The sequence below is a fragment of the Spermophilus citellus genome, assembly GCF_964194105.1.
Source record: "Spermophilus citellus genome assembly, chromosome: 6".
Taxonomy (NCBI): domain Eukaryota; kingdom Metazoa; phylum Chordata; class Mammalia; order Rodentia; family Sciuridae; genus Spermophilus; species Spermophilus citellus.
Window position 1 is genome coordinate 34,800,943 of NC_138187.1, and position 18,722 is coordinate 34,819,664.

Here is an 18,722-nt window from a genome sequence, read left to right on the forward strand (position 1 = left end):
TTTCCTCCTTACCCAATAAAGAGTTAAAAGGACTTTAAACAGCCCAACTCTGACCTCCTTAGTGTGGGCTCCACATGATGTACTGGCTTGCCAGGATGGAGGCAGGAAAGGCCCCAAAGCACTCTGGCAGAGAGTGCCAGATGCCTTTCCATCACACTCCCCCTCCTCCTGAGTGACAATCTGCCCACCAAGATCCTAATTGCAGGCTTCCTTGCAGGTGTGACCAAGTCAATAAACTCCAGCTGAGACTTGGGAGGAAGTGTAGGGTGGTGCTTCTAGGAAGCAACCGTGAGAGCAGAGGGTATACCTTGCCCCAGCCTCCTTCTCTCTGTTTGGAATATAGTCTGCTGGCTACACCTGAGAACAGAAGCCATGCGACAGGACCCTGGAAAAGGCCTAGATAGATACCCCCACACGGTCCCTGGACTGGCTACCTCTGGGCTTCTTTCAAGAAAGGGAAGAGACATTCACATTTGAGTTGCATTGCTATTTTGGGTTTTCAGTTGCATGCAGCCAAAATCCATCGTAAGAGCACAGACATCAGGGAGACTCGCCATCTGCGACAAATGGCAGGAGGCCACACAGTCACTAAGCAGAAAGATTCTTTGAAATGTTCCAGCTGTTTGAATGTATAAGAAACATAGGGGGTGGAGTGGGCGAGGCTCTGTCCTCAGCAGCACTCCTGCCTTCTCCTTTCTTCCTCTGGTCTAACCTTGGATTGCAACATGTGTTTTTAAAAGTCAAGTGTATGGGACATCTTTATAACAGAGGAAAGAATAGGAAAAGGCAAAGAATTAAACTTGTAAAGGACTACGAGTGTTCCCAGGTGGGCCTAAGACAAAGAGACAACTGGACCAACAGAGCCCACAAGGATACATGCAAAACACTTTTGCTGTCCCTAGATGACCCCGGGACACCTCCTGTCACTTGGCAGGCATTGCAGTTCCCTTAGGTATTATTCCTAATGGAGCAGCTGCAATGAGACTTCCTCGAGCATCCACAGCAAGCAGCTCATCACGTGCAGATCTCTCCTGGAAGGACAAGGTACTCACTCAGGGAGAATGCACAGACTGCACTGTTAAAAGTCACTGCTTCCTGTGGCCCCAGAGAACACTGCAAAAAGTAACTGTAGCTACAAACCTCCTTCTCTTCCATTAGCCAGTCTACTAGTGTCCCACCAGGCTTACCAAGAAAGCTCAGGAAAAGTATGTGAAAGTCAGTTAAAATAATATCAGCAAAAGTGTGGGCAGGTTTCCAAAGGAACACACCATCAAGCCATCTCCATAAGTAATTCTTTTCTAAAATGATGTTGCTACCACATAGGACAGACAGATAGTTGTCTCAGGAATGCAAAGGAGACACTCTTTTATCCAGAGCTTTATCAAAAGCTTAAAAAAAAAAAAAGCCCTGAGAACTTATAAGCCATGTTTCTACGGCCCGTGCCCCTAAAAAGCACAAGACCCAGGTGAGACTAGGAGGGGAGGGAAGAGAGCCAAGTTTGATGACATGGACCCCAGCCTGTGTGCTACTGCCATTCATCTGGGGACATCAGGGGGCCCAGACTTCTCCAAGTGAAGGTAGCACGAGTGGCTTTCAGGGAAGGATGAGGCTGCTGATGCCAGGGATCCCTCAGCTGCAGCAGGTTTTCCTTGGCAGCGCCATGCAGATGCGTCATCCTCCTGCAGCAGCATCCACACTGCCACCTGTCTCTCCTCTACCCCTGAAACGCACCTTGCACCTCCAATCTTTTCTAGCAGTCTCCAGGAATGTTACAAAGATTTGATTCCTTTAAGTATGGCAGAAAAAAAGTCCCTGTATCAGCCCAGTCACTTGATACCCAGAAATCAAGAAGCAACGCGCCACAGCATCGCCTGAGTCTTTGGAGTCTCTCCCCGCATCTTCCAACTCCAAGATGTGAACACGTTTCGAGAAAGCACAAGACCCTGCCACTCTGAAACAAGAACAGAAAGGCAGTGAAAATGATTCAGGGTTCAGGACTCTTCCTGACAGCTGAGAAGGGGGAAGCAAGAAGTGTTTGAGGCGAGGACAGAAGAGATGGGCCACTTGGTGTGTGGCACCTCCACCTGAGAAAAGGCCCCAGCTTTGGACATGAGCACATGTTCAGCGTAACTGGGCAAAGTGCAGAGAGAACTCTGATGGGTGTGCCACACTCTGGGATAATGTCCCATGCTCTGAGGGAGACGGGGCACACCTAACCTATGGTAACAAGTTGACCCTTCCACTTGGTCATCTGGCCACAACTTCAATAGCACATTATGAAAATCAAACCAGGTTCCTTAATCCAGGGGGTTAGTCCCATACCTAGCGGTTTCCCCAGTCTGTTCACGTGGCCTGTGTATAGGAACATACAGTGACAAAGACTAAAATTCACCAGAAAAGCAGCAAAGGATTATGCTGAAGATATTGAAGCCACCTGCCCTGGTGCCAGCTTCTCAGAGCCGTGTCCCGCCCTGCCTCCCTCTGGCTGCCTTTCACAATGCTTGAAGATGTTCCTGGGAAAACTGCGACTCACATCTGTTATTTTCTGCTTTCAAAACCCCAGTGATGCCTTCTGCCTACAGGTCATTCCATGCCATAGTGAGATTCCCCTCCCCATGGTGTGGCACAGAGTGAGGGACACCCCACCATTCTCAGTACTCTGTCCAGAGACAGAAAGTTCTGCCACACCTAAACCTACCCAGGCCCAGTGTTTCCCTGGCCACATGCCTAGTCCCTCTCTGTTCCTGTTGGTGGCAGAAACATGTGAGTCTGGGTCTTGCTGCTGCCATTTGCCAGCACAGGAGGAGCTGGGCCAAAAATGAGCAGCACAGACAAGTGTGGGGACAGCTGAAGAAAGTGCTGAGAAATGGTTCCAACCACACACAGTGCTCTTGCCTCACCCTCGGTCGCCTGTACTCTGTTTACAGCCAGTGAAGTCCCTTTATGGACCAGTCTCTGTCCTTCTGCCACCTCACTCCAATTGTTCCCTGGTTCATCCCTACCTACCTTTGGAAAAATCTCCAAACACATCTCCTGGACAACTTCCTGCCAGGTGGCATTGCCTTCTTTCCCCTCAGAGGCTGGCATGGCCTGCACACTCCTCAGCTATATTTCTCACCACATTTCACTACTACTGGTTATTTGCTTGCACATCTGTCTGTCCTACTAGCTCTTCGAGGGACTTGGACTTGACAGCACAGTGTCTGGTGTTCAAAGAGAACTCAGGTTTAGAAAGAATCCCCAGCACACGGCCCAGCAAGGGGGCTCTGATGTGCAGACTGGTGGTCACCCTCAGAGCAGGAGTCACACACCAGAAAACCCAAGTGCCCAGGTTAAATCATTCTAATTAACTAGTCCCCCAGAGCAAGAGGTATAACAGAAAGTAGACACTTCCTGCTACTATCAACTGCATGCTATGCTGTAAGCACATTCGTTAATAAAATTTGCATGCTATGTTTAAAAAATTTTAAATTCCCTTTTATTTAAGAAGAGGGCATATTAGAAAGGACTGGGGATGTAGCTCAGTGGCAGAGTGCTTCCCTTGCATATGCAAAGCCCTGGGTTTGATTCCCCAGCACCACAAACAAAAACAAACAAAGAGGGCACATAAGAAGACATTCGTGGCAGTTAGGACAATCCCCCCATCGAGGGCCTTGCTGTGTCTTCCTTGAAGGGGCTTAGCAGGCGAGGCTGGTCAGGGCAAGGTCATCTTCCCTTCTCTGTTGCTGGGCCACAGACTGGACATCAACCCTGTGTGTAAGTGGCGGTGAGCACAGTGAGTAGTCCCCTGGACTCGTGGCAGGAGATGCAGGGCTGTGTCCTCTTTGGAAAGGGAGCACCCAGCCCCCACGCTCTTCAGAGGAGAGAGGCTGTCACAAAGTTGTCACCAGGCCCAACCCTCTGTCTTCCTCTTTTTGTTTCTGTCCCTGGCTGGAAGGATGCCCAGGATGGTGGAGGGGCAGGAAAAGCCACCACCTGGCCGGGAGCAGCTCTCTGAGCAATGGGGGTCACAAGACTGTCAGAGGCTGTGGGTTCTGTCAGCAGGGAGAGGAAGAGCAAAAACCAAGTCACTGAAACATCAACCAGAGAGGTTTCGACACCAAGGAAAAGAAGTGGGGGACAGAAGCTGGGGCTACTCAGGAGCACAGTTGACTAAAGACAGTCACCCTTTTGCACTTTGGCTGTATATTTTGACAATAATGACTATTAAGGGCCTACTGTCTAGTTATTCAATAAAATGCTATGATATTTTAAAAATAAAGAAAAACATAGAAATGTACAAAATAAGAATAACACACATCTATGTACCCAGTACTCAAAAAACAAGAATTTAATACTGTCATGCTTGCTTTTAGTTACTATGGTCTTTAAAAACACATAGTTGTGGGCCTGGGGTCGTGGCTCAGTGGTAGAGTGCTCACCTAGCACACGTGAGGCACTGACTGATATTGCGTCCATCTAAAACTAAAAAAAATTTAAAACAAAACACATAGTTGTCAAGAATATCAGATTTTTCAGGTGGCCACAGCCCCAAAAAGTCACGCTGCCTGAAGCGAAAGATGAACAAAGAGGTAGCTGCAGGCCCCACGGAAGCCTCACCTGGCCCATGCCAGGTTGATGGCAAGACTAAAAGCTCTCTGGGGACAGACATGTCTTGAGTCTTACTTGCTGCTGTATCCCTGGCATGGAGCACAGTGTCTGGCGCACAGTAGGTGCTCTAAAGTGTTGAGGGAGTGAACACAGGGAGAATTAAGTGACTGGACTTTTGGGCTCCAGTTTCTCAGAGTGGTTACCAGATGTGACCTCAACCCAGCCACAACCTCTCTGGGCTTGTGTCCAAGTCTGAAACAATTCGAGAGCTTGACTTCCTAAGCTGGGGGTTCTTTCCAGCTCTAAACACTGTGTCCAGAGGAACAAGGCAAATGATAAGTCTGAGGAAACCACCAGTGCACACACTGACTTCCTGGGCGGGTGCTTATTGGACATGCGTTGTGAATAATCAGCTCTGGATGTTTACATTTCCTTCTTTGGTAAGTCCTCAATCGACAGTAGCAATTTCCTTCCAATTCCAGTTCTGAATAGACTAGAATCATCTTTCCCAGACCATGTGAGCTTATGGGGGAAAAGACTTAACCCCTCAAATTCCACACTTGGATGCTAACTTACGTTCTCCCAGCTGATTCTTATGTTCCTGCCTTTAACACGATTTAGATTTTTTGTTTCTATGGTAACCACATCTTCTGCTTCTTTTCATGCTTTTCTCTTAATTATTAAAGTTAACTTGAGAAAGAATATGCAAATGAATGAGCATTAGGACAATGTCATTCTTAAGGTTCCCTTACGATGAAAATTAGTGGGGGGAAAAAAAAAGAAAAGAAAATTAGTGGGCAAAAGCTTGATGAGAAACAGGATATGTGCATTGTCCCAAACACCTCCCCAAGACATGTGCTAGCAACACAGAACCTGGCAGGCACCGCCTTAACCAAGTAACCAGTAATGGACACATCTACACCACACATCTCCTGACATAGTACTCTAGGCAGGGCACATGTCACTACCATGGTGTTCTTGCTAAAGATGAGAAAACACCAGACAGACCCAACAGAGACATTCTACAAAGCAACTGGCCAGTGGTATTTAGGTCTCTAGGTCATAGAAGACAAGTAAAGATCAAGTCACAAATCAAAGGAGACCAAGGGCACAGACAACACACTGGAGATCCCAGAGCTGGTTCTGGCACACAAGAAACATCAGAGGACAAACAGGTGACATTTAAATAAGGTCCAAACATTGTACCAGTATGTGTTTCCTGGTTCCGGGCAGTGGACTGTGGTCGCATAAGATGCTAGTGCTGCAGGAAGTGAGGTGAAGCATGCAGAGACTGAACTGCAAGGGTCATTGGTGCACCGCAGAATCTCTTGGCTGAGTATGGAAATTTAAAAAACTCAGAAAAAAATGGGCAAAAGAGCTGGGCAGGGTGGCACATGCCTGTAATCTCAGCAGCTTAGGAGGCTGAGTCAGGATGATTATGAGTTCAAAGCCAGCCTCAGCAATGGTTGAGGCGTTTAGCAACTCTGTGAGATCCCATCCCTAAATAAAATACAAAATAGGGCTGGAGATGTGGCTTAGTGGTTAAGTGACCCTGAGTTCAACCCCTCTACCCCTGCTCCCCAAAAAAGGGCAAAGGACACAAATAGGCATTTCCTGGAAGAGAAAATGTGTATGTATTTTGTTTGTATAAACAAACTCAGGGCAACTTCAACTAAGCTATAATGAGATACAATTAAAAATTGGGGGCCTGATAATTCTAAATATTGGCCCGTCTGTGGAACACCTGGAACCCTCTTCCACTATTGGCAGAGGCAGTAACTGATCCGGCCACTCAGGAAAATACTCTGGCAGTATCTTGTCTACGTGAAGATGCATGTGCCTCAGGATCTGACAGTTACACCGAGGTATACATCCTAGAGAAGCCCTTGAACTAGCATCTGGAAACAGACAACAACAATCACAACAGTTTGTAACAGCAAAACACAGAAAACAATTAAAAACATGATGACACGTGGAACATCCTCACATGACAGTGGACGGACAAAGATCACAGTGGGGGAACTTCAACAGGTGGAGTAAAAAGGAAACTTGCAGAATGGCATGTCCTAAGAAATAGCTTTTATAGTTTGTAAATCAGTAGAACACAAGTCCGCACTGTCTAAATCATATTATAGCAAACTATGAAGAAAGGCCAGGGACAAGGGATCGGGGAAGGCATGAGGAGGTGACCCTGTACCATGGACCCTGGGTGCACAGAGGGCAGACCTGGTTAGAAGGGAAACCCATGCTTCTCCTTACATACTGTCAGTATTAAAGGGCAGTTGAGGAAAAACCAAAGGGCAAAAACGCAAAGCATCTCCAGTTCTCTGGTTACAGTTTTGCATGGTAAACAGTCTAAGTGACTAAAATATATAAGCTCTGTGACACGTTCAGCCTGTAAAGTGGAAGGAATGAATCTGAGGAGAGCAGGTTGAAAGGGGTCAGAGATCAGCTCCCCAGATTGATCTGGAAACACCCACCCTCATCTCTATCTCCCACACATCACAGCCAGGAAGCCGCATTAAGGGGACGTTGATTTCCTACTACAGAGGACACCTTCTTGATGTCCGAGTTCCTGGGTGGCACTCCTTTGCGTTACCTGAGTACAATCATGCCTCTGGCCCGAGTGCACTGTGCAGCATCCTTTGGTGGCTCCGTTCCGTTAGCCTCTGCCAGGATTTATAACAACAGACACCTTGCCTATATTTTCACACAATTTATAAGGAAATTCTGCTAAAGGTCAAAATGGTCTTGTCAAGTGAGAGGCCACTCACCAGCTGGAACTCACTCCTGCGGCTGAAAGCCTCCCTGATCCCCGAATCCCTCCAGAGCGCGCTCAGGGCTGGCACATAGAGCTGGAAGGTGGCGGGCTCCACGGGCAGCCCTGCCTTGTTCTCAAAGGCCATCAAGAACATCCCATGCTTCTCGTTTTCAGAGTGCTGCCAAGGGATGCCAAGCTTGTCCCGTGCATCAACAAGCACCCTTGAGCCCTAGGAAATAAGAGAAGGGAAAAAGGATTTAATTGTGCTCTGAGACGACATCAAAATACAGAACCTTTGTATAGGCGCTGGCTGTCAGAAAGCAGAAAACTCACAAGCTGTGAAACTTGCAACCAGATTTGCCTTTGGTTTGTTCTGTTGTGGCACCAATGTCTCAACTCCTGGGACCACACCCTATGAGACAGGTGTGTACACCATCACCCAAATGGGCCACTGTTTCCTACATGCATTTGAAAAGCACTGAGTGGGGGAGGAAGTGGAGACATAGTCAGAAATCCAGCAGCTCCTAGAAACCAGAAGATTACAGTCACTTGTCCCAATTGGGTGAGAAAACACACTGGCAATTGGCAGCCATGCAGCAGGGAAAGACTAACCCCACCTGGGCAGGAACTAGGACCACGTTCTTGTGATGATGCCACCACTGTCTGGGGTGTTGAGAAACTGCTTTCCATCTTTTGCTTATTTCTTCACTGTTAAAAAACCAAAAGTGAGCATTTTCTGCCCCTTCTCACCTCACAGACAGGGCAAAGGGATGGAGAAATAGCCTACACGAAACAGTACTAGGGAAGGTCTCTGGCTGTGGGGTCGTCCATCTCAGGAAAACGGCCCGGCTGCCAGCTGAGCTGGATTGTTTCATCATTCTCAGATCAGAGTCCAGCAAGATGGTGTCTATGGAGGTGGAGTTCTCTGAGGTCCCCTGAGTGTTCTCTTACATGGTCGGTACCCTGCAGAGTAGCACAGGGCACAGAGCATCTGCCTTTCCATCTGGAAACCAAACAGGTGACAGTTGGGTGGGACTCTGACCTCCAGTCCAGAGGACCCCAGAGTCAACACCAGGCAGAATGGCAGCCATCAAGAATACAAAGAATAATAAATGCTGGAGAGAAAGTGGAGAAAAAGGAACACTTCTACACTGTCAGAGGGATTATAAATTAGTACAACTACTCCGGGAAATCAGTATGGAGGATCCTCAAAAGACTAGGCATGGAACCACCATATGACCCATTCCTTGGTATTTATCCTAAAGCATAAAGTTCATGATACCTGCATATCCATATTTACAGCACCACAATTCTCAATGGCTGAACTATGGAACAGCCTAGGAGCCCATCAACAGATGAAATGATAAAGAAAACGTGATACACACACACACACACACACACACACACACACACACACACACAGGAATTTTATTCAGTCATAAAGAAGAATGAAATCATGTCATTTGCAGAAAAATTGGTGGAACTGGAGACCATTATGTTAAGTGAAATAAGCCAAATTCAGAAGGTCAAGGGATGGGTAGTTTTCTCTCATATATGGAAGCTACAGAGAAAAAAAAAGGGGGGGAAAGGTATGGGGTGGGATCAGGGATATAATGAAAATCAAAGGGAGATCAGTAGAGGAACAGGACTTGAGGTGGAAGGTGGGGAGGGAGAGGAGAGTGTTGGGGAGTGACACTGGCCAAATTATATTGTTAAATTGTGTGCATGTATGAATATGTAACTACAAATCCCATCATTATGTACAATTATACGGTACAATAAAACACATGGAATGAAAAAACACAAAGAAAACTGGTGCTTAGAAAGCAAAATAAATTTTAAAAATTCAGCTAGAAAACAGGCACAGGACACTTAGAGATATTTCTGCAGGTAGTGCAAGCAGATGAGAAATCAGCAGGTGAAGAGGTTCATGCTTGCGAGATGCCAGGGAAAAGCAGAGAGGGCCGGACCTCCAGGAGCCACCTCCACACGCTGGGAAACAGCGGGAAGGAACAGCAGTGACACCACCAAGTGGCAGTGAGGACGCGGAGAAATGGGAACACAACCAGCACAGATCGTGGACAGGAGTCGACAGTTTCTTTGAAAACTAAGCACATGGTTATGACACAGTGCCGCAACCTCAGTCCTAAGTTTTGTGCTGGAGAAATGAGGTCCACACAAAGGCATGCGCAGGAATGTCCACAATAGCCTCATTACCATGAGTCCCAAACTGGGAACAACAATACATTCATAGCACGGAATACCACTTAGTAATAAAAAAGAATTATCGACTCGCAACAACCTGGAGGGAACTACAGCACATGATGTCAAAAGAGAAAAGTCAATCTCAAAATGTCACAACTATGTGATTCTCTTTATGTAATATTATCTCAAAGTGACAATATTATAGAAATGGACAATGGAGAAATGGGGCCAGGAGTTAATGTTAGTGATGGGAAGGGAGGGGGATGACTAAAGAGATCTCTGTGGTCTTGACTGTTGGTCACACCAATCTATGCAGGTGATAAAATGGCACAGAGCCCCTCCCACACTGTACTGGTGTCAGTTTCCTGGCTTTGATATTGTACTGTAATTATGTATGTCATAACTATGGGGGAAACTGGATGATACCTCCCTATACCATCTTTGCAACTTCCTATGAACCTATAATTATTTCAAAATAAAGTTTTTAAAAAGCTAAATAGCAGTCACAGTAATGTATGCCCTGACTATGTGGTATGGAAAGGGAAGGTTACTAGAGGCCAAGGGAAAAGAGGTAGTAGGAAAAGGTAAGGCTCAGAAAACTCCTAATCGGAGCTGGGTCTCTAGCCAAGCTTTCTGAAGGGTTGGTTCCTATACTGAGGGCAACAGTGGGTCAGAACCCATCCTGGGGGAACTGAGCCAAGTCCTCCACTTTCCTCTTTCCTGTTCCTCACTCTCCACATTGCTGCCTCTGGAATGCTCCCATCTCACCTCTTTCTCTGACTACACCGTGATCTTCAGCCTTCCCCAAAGAGCAATATATTCACAGGTCCGAGAACTCAAGAAAACAAAGATGATTCCAATTTTCCACATCATGCACAGCAAAAGTTACCTGCACATGCAGAAGGCAGCACTGATCTCTCTGATGAGATTTGAGCAAAGGGTCTTGAAGCCTTTGTCCAAGTCAGAGAAAGGACCCCTCTTGTCCTGGTGGATGCAGTCCCCAAACTGGCAAATCCTAGACAGGATTTCAGCCTTTGCCTGTCCCCGAGTCAGGAAACCAGCCCTGCCAATGCACCTCAATATGCACACTGTCTGACCCTTAAGGTACCCTTTCAGGTGCTATTTTTATACAACTGTTTAGCTTCATAAGGAGTGTGACCTCCCTCCCAGTGAAATCTACAACCCCTGGGGAGTATCATTTCTATATGTCAGAGATGAAATCTGGGGCTGACCTCGGTTTGGCTACACACACATAGTAGATACCTGACAATAGCCTGCTGGATGCCACCTGAGTAAGCCACAGTTACTCCAACCAGCTGCACCTAGCCACGAAGAACAGACTCCTTACTTTATAAAAAATCATGGCAGTTGGCAAAATTAATGATGAACTTTGAATTACAACAGTTAACTGGAGTCTACTTTCTGTATCTTTTTCACTTCGTTTGCAGGAAAGGCATCAGGAGAAAAGATGGCTCTCTTTGGCCCACTTAAATTATTCAAGTCAAAAACTGCTCCCTGCCAACTTTATTCTGAAATTCCCAAACAGACTTCTAGGGAAGTTTTCTGCTTTGGGACATCTGCTCAAGTTCCAAGTCCACTCTTTCTCCTTCTTAGAGGGACATGTGGACTACCTCTGGGGCTTCAGGTCTTTGGTGACATTGTGTTTATCTTGCAGACTGGTAAGAGTTGCTAGTGTCTTCAGTCAGATACTAGTATAAGAATAAGCTATGATTAAAAAAAAAGATCTAGCCTGGTCTTTTCCAATAAAAAAAACAATTTCCTGAAAGACAAAAGCCAAGAAAATCCTAAAACTCACATATACCTAACGGAAAATAGAAAACAAACAAACAAAAACCAAAAACCAAACAGGCCAGAAGACAACAGACTTAAGTTCCTTTACGACAAAGGAGAGCCTTCATCAACAGTTTTACCCAAATCCTAACTTTTTTGATAATCATATACTTTCTCAGTTGTGCAAATACAAACAGTTAAAGTCTCAAGCAATTTGATGACTTCATCTCAATACAATGTAACACTTTAAACAGCTCAAAGAGCATTTTTAAGACAACTTATAAATCCAGCAACTTGAACTTCCGAGTCAGAGCATATATTCCAGACTGCTGGGGAATGTAGATGGGTGGTGGTGGTGGTGGGGATGTTGGTTTTACTGGAAGAGGACCAAAAATTGTAAATCCTATTATTTCACTTCCAAATAGATTTTGTTAGTTTAGCTGCTAATCAAGCCAAATCTTTTTAGAGTAGCTACTCCCCACTAAAACCTTCCCACAATAAATACTACAGCTAAGTCGGATATAAAATGCTAGTAAATAGAACAAGCCTTTTCTATAGGACAAGACAGTTACATTGAGGCCATTTTCCGGTTTTGAGCATGCACTTGGACGAGGCCTGCGTACTTGGAGAGCTCCATGCTTTAACTCCACCAGGCTGGCTTGTTTGCCTTTGGCCACCATCCAACTCAAAGAAAGGCTGCCAGAAATGTAAACAGGATACATTTCTTTAAATTAATGAATTCAACAAAGACAGACACTCCTCTCGGTTTCTCTCTGGAACTGAAGTGCAGGGTACCTTCTATTCAAAGGTCAGAGAGAGTGAGAAAGGAAAGCTGGAGGCGAGGAGCCTGGCCCCAAAGTTTCTATCAGCTTCCAGTGGGAAGCTGGCTGCAGCCAAGCTGGCCACCCCTGCCTGCACCTACCCTGGCTCTCCAAGGCTGCTTTCTGGGACAAATGCATACTGCTTTGCCAGGAAAGCCACCCACAGAGTGCTACCAACTAAAGCTCAAGGGCTCTCCTTGGGCAAAGCAAAGTGCCAGGTGGCTTCTACATGGAGCACTTTCAAAACACCTTGGCAGCAGGACAGAGACAGCAGATGAGCCACAGGCCATCAGATGCAGAGTCCTGAGATAAATGCTGCAAGCGAAGGTCAGAGCAAGATGGAGGACAGCCAGAAAAGTCCCACCCTGGTGAAAGAAGTTTAAAGACAAACTGGGGTGAGCTAAGAAATCTGGAACTTCTGTAGGAAATGGGGGAAAAACAGGTTTTGAAAAAGGGCAAGGTTGGAGGTTGGAGGGCTGCCTCCAGACCCATGTGGTAGGTGGGGCTACAAGACACACCAAGGCAGGGCAGCACCAGGTGACACTACGTGTCCCACCTATCAACCCACACAGAGCTAAGAGAACAGCAGCCCAGCACAGTCTGTGCAGGCCACAGTCACCAGGCAGCCACTACCAGTCCCCAGAAAGGTAGCTTGGGAGCAGGGACACCTGGGTCAGTTACTGACAAGCTGAATTTCACAGGGCAGTCAGAAATCTCAGTATGATTTTCAGGAAATAAATGAAACGATGGGAAAACTATGGGTTCAGGATGTGCCCACGAGAAGCTACAGTCATCCTTAAATTTTTTTTTCAGATCACTAGCACAAGTTTTCCTGAAAGCCAGAAGGAAAAAGGAAAAAAGGAATTCAGCATCAGTTCAGATTTCCTCAGAGCTCCCAAACTGGAAAGTGGAAGAAGTCTTGCTGTTTCAGAAATCCAGGGTGGCATTCAGGGGACTTCTGAAATCACGTCCGGGAGCCATACATAAGCCAAGTTTTTTCCCTCCTGTTCTTTCAGGTGTCAGGCTATAACCCTTGGACCCTTTTTAAATATTTCACTAAATGTTATTCGGATGAATGCTGGTACAAGAAGGAAATGAAGCCTTTTGGTTAAGAATATAAAATATTAGAGAAACGTGAGGAAAAAAAAATGCTAAAGATCATTCCAAGAGGGAAAGAAGCCTGCAAATACAGGTATCTAGTTTAATGTGCTAATTCGGTGTTTTCAAATTCAAGCCAGAATGCCCACTGTGAAATAGTCTAGTAGGCATTTAAAAAAAATGAAATATAAGGGCAAACATCTAAATAAACTATACATTGCAAAGGTAAGTATTGCATAGAATTTTTGTTTTAGTTAAAATAGATATCCTATATAAGGAGAGCTAAATCTGGATGGACATGTACACACATCTGCATGTTCATGTGCGCGCGCACACACACACACACACACACACACACACACACAAACACACACACGCTGGGTCCCAACCATGACCCTTTCTCCCCCTGTGGGTAGTGGGCTGAGAGTCATGGGGCCAGACTCTTGTAGATAAGCCTGCTACGAGGCCCTTTCCTATGTCTCACTCCTTCAAATCTAGCAGACTGGCCAAGAATCAGAGTACAACTGTAGCAAGTTGGGTTTTGTGAGGCACTGACAAGAGAGTGGAAAGGAACAATGTGAGGTATGAGAAATTGTGAAACCTTGGTCCTTTGGGGGTAGCATCACTAGGCCCCCCCCCCTTTTTTTTTTTTTTTTTTTTGATACCAGGGATTAAACCAGGGGCACTTCACCCTTTTATTTATTTATTTTTAAATTTTGATGTAGGTCCTCACTAAGTTACTGAAGCTGGATTCAAACTTAGGATCCTCCTGACTCAGCCTCCTGAGTGCTGGGATTACAGGTGTGTGCCACTGTGTCTGACAACTAGGCTGGTTTTGATGAAATCCAGCCATGTCCCATTACTCAGCGCCATCTTGGATTGCAAGGTGAGGTGTGGCCCATGGAGCTATCACATACTTTCTTCCACTTAAGATGCTGAAAAGGATACACAGTTAACATCCACTTAGAAAGACAGTCTCCTGACTTAGTCAAACCTCATCACACTCAGCCCTAGGCATATAAGAGTAAATGTAGGTGCAGAGGTCACAAAAGTACCTGCAAAGCCTTCCCACAGAGCCTTTAAGTACTGATGGAGATGTCAAGTGCACAAGCAAATGCGGGTTTGCATAAACTGCATGCTAGTCTAACAAACAAAGGGCTGGTTCACAGAAGCTATAAAAATGCACACCATTCACATGCTTGGTGCTTGCCCTGTTAATGGTACTATGCCACATCTGTTAGCTGGTTTAATCTTTATAACTCCATGAGGTGAATGTTCCTTATAGATGAGAAAACAAGTGCAAAGCCGCACATCCACAGCTACAAAGCATGATCTAGTCTGAAGCTAGGATTTTTAAAGCCACATCTATACTGTGAGTGGGTATGCCTGGGGAATGAGAGGAGAGAGAAGCAAGAGGCAGAGGTAGCACATACTGCTGCTTTCACACAGCCAACAGCAGGCGCTGAGACTAGACCAGATCTGAGTTGACCTTTAAATCTGCAGAATGTTTTCACAAAACAGTAATTAAAATCTAGAGGTATGGGATATGCTGTAAGCCTGGCTCAGTCAATAAATTCTTTGAGTTCAGATTCTACTTCTGTCTAATTTCCAGAGAGTAGAACTTCTCTGTCCCAGCAGCACTTTAGAATATCCCTTGACTGCTCCATCATATCCACAAGTGGCCACCAAGAGGTGGAAATGTGGCCAGTGTGAATTGAGATTACTGTAAATACATAATGGATTTCAAATTCACTATGAAAAGTAAACAAAACATCTTTTTGTTAATATGATTACCTGTTGCAGTGATAATAATTTGAATATACTGGGTTAAATAAAATATAATATTAAAATTGATTTTTTCTGTTTCTTTTTGTTTTTCTTAAAGGCTACTAGGAAATTTAAAGTTCACATGTGGCTCACATTTGTGGCTTACATTATATTGCTATTGAACCGCATTGCTGTATGGTAACATTTCTAAAAATGGAATCTCTTTCTGATTACACACATAAAAATACATTTTTAGTGTAGAAAACATAGGAAATAGAGAAATGCATAAAAAATTAAATCATCAAAACCATCACTACCTAGAAATAACATTTATTAACATGTTGGAATGTTAACTGTCTCATTCTTCCTAGAAATCCTCTTTGTGAGTATATACTTTCTTTTGTAAAGAGTGTATAGATATGCATCTTTTAAAAATATCTTTATTTTTTTTTTATGCAATGCTGAAAATTGAACCCAGAACCTCCCATGTGCTAGGCACGTGCTCTACCACTGAGCCATGACCCCAGCCCAATGTATACATTTTATAGCTCTAGAAGAACATTTCTAGCAATATATCACAATCACTTTCCCAAGCCATTAATTACTTCCATCTTTTCAGGATTGGAATTGATGCACAGTAGGTCAACACATGGGATATGCTAGAGTTACACCAATCCCTCATTAATGTGGGAGGCATTTCCAATGTGTGGACCACGCAAAGCCTCCTGTACATATCTGACTATTTTCTTGTGGTGAGTTGGTAGAAGCTGCATTACAGAGGTCAAGGTCAAAACCCATACAGTTTTGAGACTTTTGATAACTAGTACTAAACTGCTCTCTGGAAAGGTTGTCCCAATTTACACATTTACACTTTTTTTTTTTTATCATCTTGTTTTCCTTTAACTTCACCAATTTGTGTTTTGAATTGATTTATTTGCTTTACTAAACTTGTTCTCCAGCAACATCTAGGCAGGCATATCCTCAGATGGAAGCCCAGAGAAAGAGCATGCTAATTGACCTAAAATGAAAAAAATTTAGCAAATACATCCCAACAGTCCACAGTAGGAGAAAAAAAAAGGAAAATTGATAGATATTTGGCTTGTATACTTCAAATAAGCTTTTATATTCTATATATTAATTTTTATCTCCTTCCTATTTACAGTAAAATAGCCATTATTAAACAATAAAATAGATAATAGATAAAATAACAAAGTAACTACTTGGTAGCCAAAATACCTAAATTTCACATGCATCTTAGATTTCCAATTAGAGAATCTGATTCAGCCAACTCTTCCAAAAAAACTTTTAATGCCACAGCATAAAGAACAAATTTAAAACACTTAACCTGAGTTTCTAGAGGTTTTAAAATCAGGAGAGTCTTGAATTTGATTGAAGAGTTAACCTTAATTATTGTCTATATGAACAGAAATCCCTTTGAAATAATGAAGCTTTCAAGTAAAGTGTAAGAGGCAAGGATTAGCCAGAATAACAAACCAGCCTGCTCATTATACTCCTTCCTTGCCCCTAAAACCATCTGGAGGGGACCGAGGGAGACTTGATGGCAGAGTACTTGCCTAGCATGTACAAGGCCCTGGGTTCCATCCCCAGCACTGCAAGAAAAAAAAAACAAAAAAACAGCAAAAAATTATCTGGTGGGGTGTTGGGTTGATGATAAAACCAACTGGAGAGAAGCGTAAAGAAGATAAAACTACTACTGCAGAAAATAAACTCAATGGGAACATAAATAGTGTCAGAAATGTACTTGGGCATGTCAATAAATTTAAGTATCAGCATCAGGCAGATGCATTCCCAACTGTCACACTGCAGCATTTCAAATTAAGTGGTAAGTCTGAGGCATAAACAGACCCGGGAGAGAGGATGGCTACTCTGCTCATTAGAAAGAACTCCTGGGAAGAGTGCTCCTCTGCCGGGTGGGGGCTTGGGCGGATTATGAGGTAAAGCACTTAAAAAGGCTCTTTTTACTCAGTTGCTTCCTTCCTTTTAGGTCTCAGGTTGCCATGCAACAACCCTGTCCTTCAGGCTTCTGCCCTCCATGGACTGGACGCTGAAAACAAGCGTCCTGAATGAGACTTCACGAGCACGTGTTTACAGAACAGCAGCGTTGGGCTCTGCAGTGTTCAGTGTCTGATACAGGAATCTGCTAATATATTTTCTTCTGGCTCAGCCCTGGCTCTCCTTTAGGCAGAGAGGCCGTCGTGCACGGTGGTTTCCAGCAGTGTACACAGCAGTCCTGTTGGGCAGCTAATCCTGGCTTTGGCTGAGCTCGACCCAGGAGTCCAGGACCCTGTCACCATTGTGTCTTTGGAAAAACTACATCAGAACCCTCTGCAGATCACCAAGAGCAGTGACTGAGACACCTACTGTGCCCCTGTGGCCTGTGCCTCCCCTGCAGACTGGCCATCGGCGGCAGGGGGAGGGTGCTCAGGCATCTGAATTAGCCACCCTGCAGGACTAGAGTCAGGGGGTCAAGAGGGCCTGTCTTGGACAGAGGAGGCCCATGCTCCTGCAGGCCTGTACTGTGGGAGCGCAGTAATGGCCTGTAGCTGGGAGTGGCACATCCCACCCATCTGGCATGCACCTGTAGCAATCGCTGGCCCCTGACCACTTCTTGCCACTCCCAGACTATTGCTTTGGCCTGGCCACCATCTTCTCTCACCTGTGTTACCACCAAGTCTTCCAACTGGTCTCCTCATGTCTACACTTGCCCCTGTCCGTCTGTTCTGAAAGCCCGCAGCCAGGTCGGCCTGCTACACCGAATCAGTTCATAACCTCAAAGGTCTGCATCATATCAGAGCAAAAGCCCAGGGCCTCACAAAGGCCCAGAAGGTCCACAGGACCTGGTCTGGTACCTCTGAGTTCTCTTCCTCCTCCTCAGCACTGTGATTTGCTTTACTCTAGCCTCCCCAGCCTCGAGTCTCTGCCTCAGGGCCTTTATATATCTGGTTTCTGACAACTGAAATTCTCAAGCTCAGATCTCCATAGGGCTCACTTCCTCAGTATCCCTCCTGTTGTCACCTGAACAAAGAGTGGCTTTTGAGCAAGGTTCTTCCTGCATGGAGTGTGAAATCACATCCACACACATGCTATGCCCGCCTTCCCACACACCTTTCCTACTTTTTGTTTCTCTTTAGCTAACGCCCGTCACAAGTCACTCTGTCTTGTTTATTATTTCTTCCCTCACTGGACGGTCAGCCCCATAGAGGCAGATTTTTTTTTCTTTTTTTTTGCTGCTTCCTGCATTCTGGGGCTGGCACACAGCCGATGCCCAGTGTGGGGAGAAGAGCAAGGGCTCCCAGGGTCCCCACCTGTAGAGCAAGCCAGCCTTGCTCCTTCATGGGGTGCACTAAGGGATTCCTGGAGTTGCAGGTATTTTTTTTTTTTCAGAGAGAGAGAGAGAGAGAGAGAGAGAGAAAATTTTAATATTTATTTTTTAGTTTTTTCGGCGGACACAACATCTTTGTTTGTATGTGGTGCTGAGGATCAAACCCGGGCCACATGCATGCCAGGCGAGTGCACTACTGCTTGAGCCACATCCCCAGCCCAATTGCAGGTATTTTTATATGAGATATTTAGAGCAATTAGATTGCCTTGCACCAACGCTGATCAATAGTACATAAACTAAACACTATGAGTCACTTTAAGGGGCATCCTCCACATAAGTACTCAAT

The 18,722-nt window shown here is 45.2% G+C and overlaps 1 protein-coding gene across 1 annotated transcript in view; it reads right to left on the reverse strand.

Moving 5' to 3' along the window:
* The window catches only part of LOC308650964 (guanine nucleotide-binding protein subunit alpha-12), a 102,469-nt gene that overhangs the window by 46,900 nt on the left and 36,847 nt on the right, over window positions 1–18,722 (reverse strand). Inside the window, exon 2 of the mRNA XM_081297562.1 lies at window positions 7,365–7,580. Coding sequence (XP_081153688.1) covers window positions 7,365–7,580 — 216 coding nt within the window. The remainder of the gene's footprint in view (window positions 1–7,364; window positions 7,581–18,722) is intronic.